Source organism: Arabidopsis lyrata (genome assembly GCF_000004255.2).
Source record: "Arabidopsis lyrata subsp. lyrata unplaced genomic scaffold ARALYscaffold_363, whole genome shotgun sequence".
Lineage (NCBI taxonomy): Eukaryota > Viridiplantae > Streptophyta > Magnoliopsida > Brassicales > Brassicaceae > Arabidopsis > Arabidopsis lyrata.
The window spans coordinates 5,950-9,090 of NW_003302298.1; the positions used below are offsets into that span (position 1 = coordinate 5,950).

General features: G+C 36.1%; 1 protein-coding gene across 1 annotated transcript; it reads left to right on the forward strand.

Moving 5' to 3' along the window:
• The first annotated feature begins 74 nt into the window (after window positions 1-74).
• On the forward strand, window positions 75-956 carry LOC9298619. Its single transcript, XM_002862497.2, has 2 exons — window positions 75-523; window positions 612-956. Exons 1-2 carry the CDS (start codon window positions 133-135, stop codon window positions 800-802), a joined length of 582 nt encoding a protein of 193 aa, XP_002862543.1. The 5' UTR covers window positions 75-132; the 3' UTR covers window positions 803-956.
• The last annotated feature ends 2,185 nt before the right edge of the window (window positions 957-3,141 follow it).

Genomic DNA, 3,141 nt, shown 5'->3' on the forward strand with positions numbered 1-3,141 from the left:
TTTTATTGTATATACAAGCAGATATAATTAATTCTATGCTATTAACATTTTGAACTTGCATCATAAAATTTAACAAATCTAAATTAGCTTTCTCGATTATATGTTCTGCTTAACTAAGACATTTTCAAAGGCATGTTATTGTCATTGCATGCACATATATATATACTAAGTAGCATTGTAATTAATTTGGTAGGACACGATGTGAAGTGCGAGAATCTGGATGAAGACACGTGTGCATTCGCGGTCTCGTCCACTGGAAAACGTTGCGTTTTGGAGAAGAGCGTGAGGAGGAGCGGGATCGAGGTGTACACATGTCGATCATCGGAGATAGAAGCGGACAAGGTCACAAACATAATTGAATCAGACGAGTGCATTAAAGCGTGTGGTCTAGACAGGAAATCTTTGGGTATATCTTCGGACGCATTGTTGGAATCCCGGTTTACACAGAAACTCTGCTCGGTTAAATGCTTAAACCAATGCCCTAACGTCGTCGATCTCTTCTTCAACCTTGCTGCAGGCGAAGGTACGGTTTTGGGGAGACCGGTACGGTTAAAATTACTTTTTAATCTAACAGATTGCGGTTTATAATTTATTTGTTTGGTTTGCTATAGGAGTGTATTTGCCAAAGCTATGTGAATCACAAGAAGGAAAGTCAAGAAGAGCGATGTCGGAAATTAGGAGCTCGGGAATTGTAATGGACACTCCCGGACCGGTTGGACCGGTTAGGTTGGGCGAGATGGCACCGGAGCCGGCTACATCAATGGACCACATGCCTTACGTGCCGGCACCTTCACCGTATTAATTAAGGCAACGGAAAATGGAGAGAACACGTACCATGTCATGAGTTTTCGACGAGAATAATTAAGAGATTATATTTATGTTTAGTTCGATGGTTTTAGTATATTACATCGTTTGTTGCCTACTTATTATGTACTACTTCTGTTCCTTCAAGTTTGATGTTTTCAGTTTTGCACATAAATTAAGAAACAAAATTTTTTATTATTTAATTAAAATATATGATTATTTAAATGGAAGATAACGTGTTTGTTACTAACAATACAACAAAAGTGGGAGTTTCACATTCCATCATTACCCTCTTTTTTCATTTTAATTAATTTAAATAAAACAAATACATTAAATAAATTCTAAAAAATCAAACTTTCATGAACAAAGAAAAAAACCAAAATATCAAACTTGAAGGAACAGAGGGAGTATTGTTTTATGATGAAAATATACTATTTAGGTTGGTGAAGTTCGCCTGCAATACTACATCAGACATTGTGACTGGTGTCGATTAGGGGCGACTATCACAGACCCTTCTTGCTCCATGGTTTTCGTATGGACAAAACTGACCGAAGAATAAGCAATCAATCTTTCAATTATGTACTTTTAACAAAACAAAAACTAAAGACTGTTTCTCTTTGAAATGATCATATATGCAAATAATCACTTTAGGTTGTTTATTAGTCTCCAAACTATTTACCTAAAATTGGTGAATTAATTTTTTTTTTTTTTTTTTAACATCTTCATTATTAATTTGAAAACGATAATACAAATGTATCAATGAGCATACAAATTGAAGTTCCGCAAACCATACAACCAATACTTAAGTAGTACGAAATAAACGAGAAAGTGAAAAAACACGTTGCTTCCGGATGTAGGTAAGCCTTACACGCTAACAGACTCATCAATCTGTTATTTTCCTTCATCGTCTTCGTCGTCAGTCTATTTTGATTTTCTTGTTGGGCTATCTTTTCTGTTATGTAGCGCCAAAACTTTTTGTGAAAATCAAAAGGTTGCGATCCATCAGTTACATCGCTAACCACACCAACATTTTCATCTCCTGAACCAGGCGATTGCACAATATTGGTTGTAAATATCACCCATGATAGATCCATAATCTCGATTCCTTTGTTGATATTCTTCAATGGCCATAATTGAAAAGTTCTTGTAGTTTCTTCAAATGGCTTCAATAAAAAGTCATTTTGTAGACGTAAGAGTCGATGGCTCCTTTTGTTACCTCGGTATAAGATTGACTGCCTCCAAAAACACCAAAGCATACTTGAAAGTGTGATCAACAAAAGATCCTGATAAATCACCAACATACACAACAAGTACATGAGATGGCATGGATTATCTCGGATTTGAGCAATCCGATTAATCCATCTTGGCGAGACGAAGCCGCTCGACCACAAAGACCATATTCCATCATAGAATAACCAATATGTAATTTTGGATCCAAAGGAACAATCTTCATATCCAAAGAGAACAATTGGTAGAACAAAGTTTTTCGAGCACCATAATGAAAAGATACCATCTTTGAAACTTGTCATTGCCTTTGGGAGTGAGAGAAAGAGGCCCACAACCGCCGAACAGAGATGGAGATGATGTTTAACAATAAGATCTGTGTGTCTTAAAGTCACCATCCTCTAATCCACCATTAGAGTCGTCGGGATCCTAGATCCGAGATTGTAAATCATCTCTCAAAAAGGAATTCATGTCGAATAAGAGTCGACAATACTAATGATCGATTTCAATCAAAGAACATAGAGGGCCGTTTGAGCAGACCTTTAGAGGAAAGGCTTCGACACACCACCGAGACACTAGCCGGATTGTGGTCGGAATATATCTCATCCCAAAAGCGAGGAAAATTATGAAAAATTGAAAAAAGAACATCAACGGAGGTGAATTAAATTTATTTATCAGTCTAACACTATTCTCTTTCTGCTTTTGTCCTAGATAGGTTTTCCAACTAAGTGACTACTAACCAATGTTATAAACCACTTTTATTTTCTTACGAACTCCATCAAAATCCTGCTATCTCGCTTGTAAATTTTGACAATACTATTTTCGGAAAGTAAATAATTTTAACAATACAAACATCTCAACTAGTAATTAGAAAACCTATAATTTTGATAAAATTAAAATTAAATTAAATTAAATAAAATCTGTAATATCCATAAAATTTGGTCTCTCATATTCCTCATGACTCATGAGCGACCGTCCTAACCTAATCACACACGGACACGCTCGATCTTGGATGTTCCCATTGTCCACGGTACTCCAAAACTGGCAATACAAATATTAAAGGAGACAATAATGCCACGTGCACGGCTCTGCACCATAAATTTAACCCCTTCG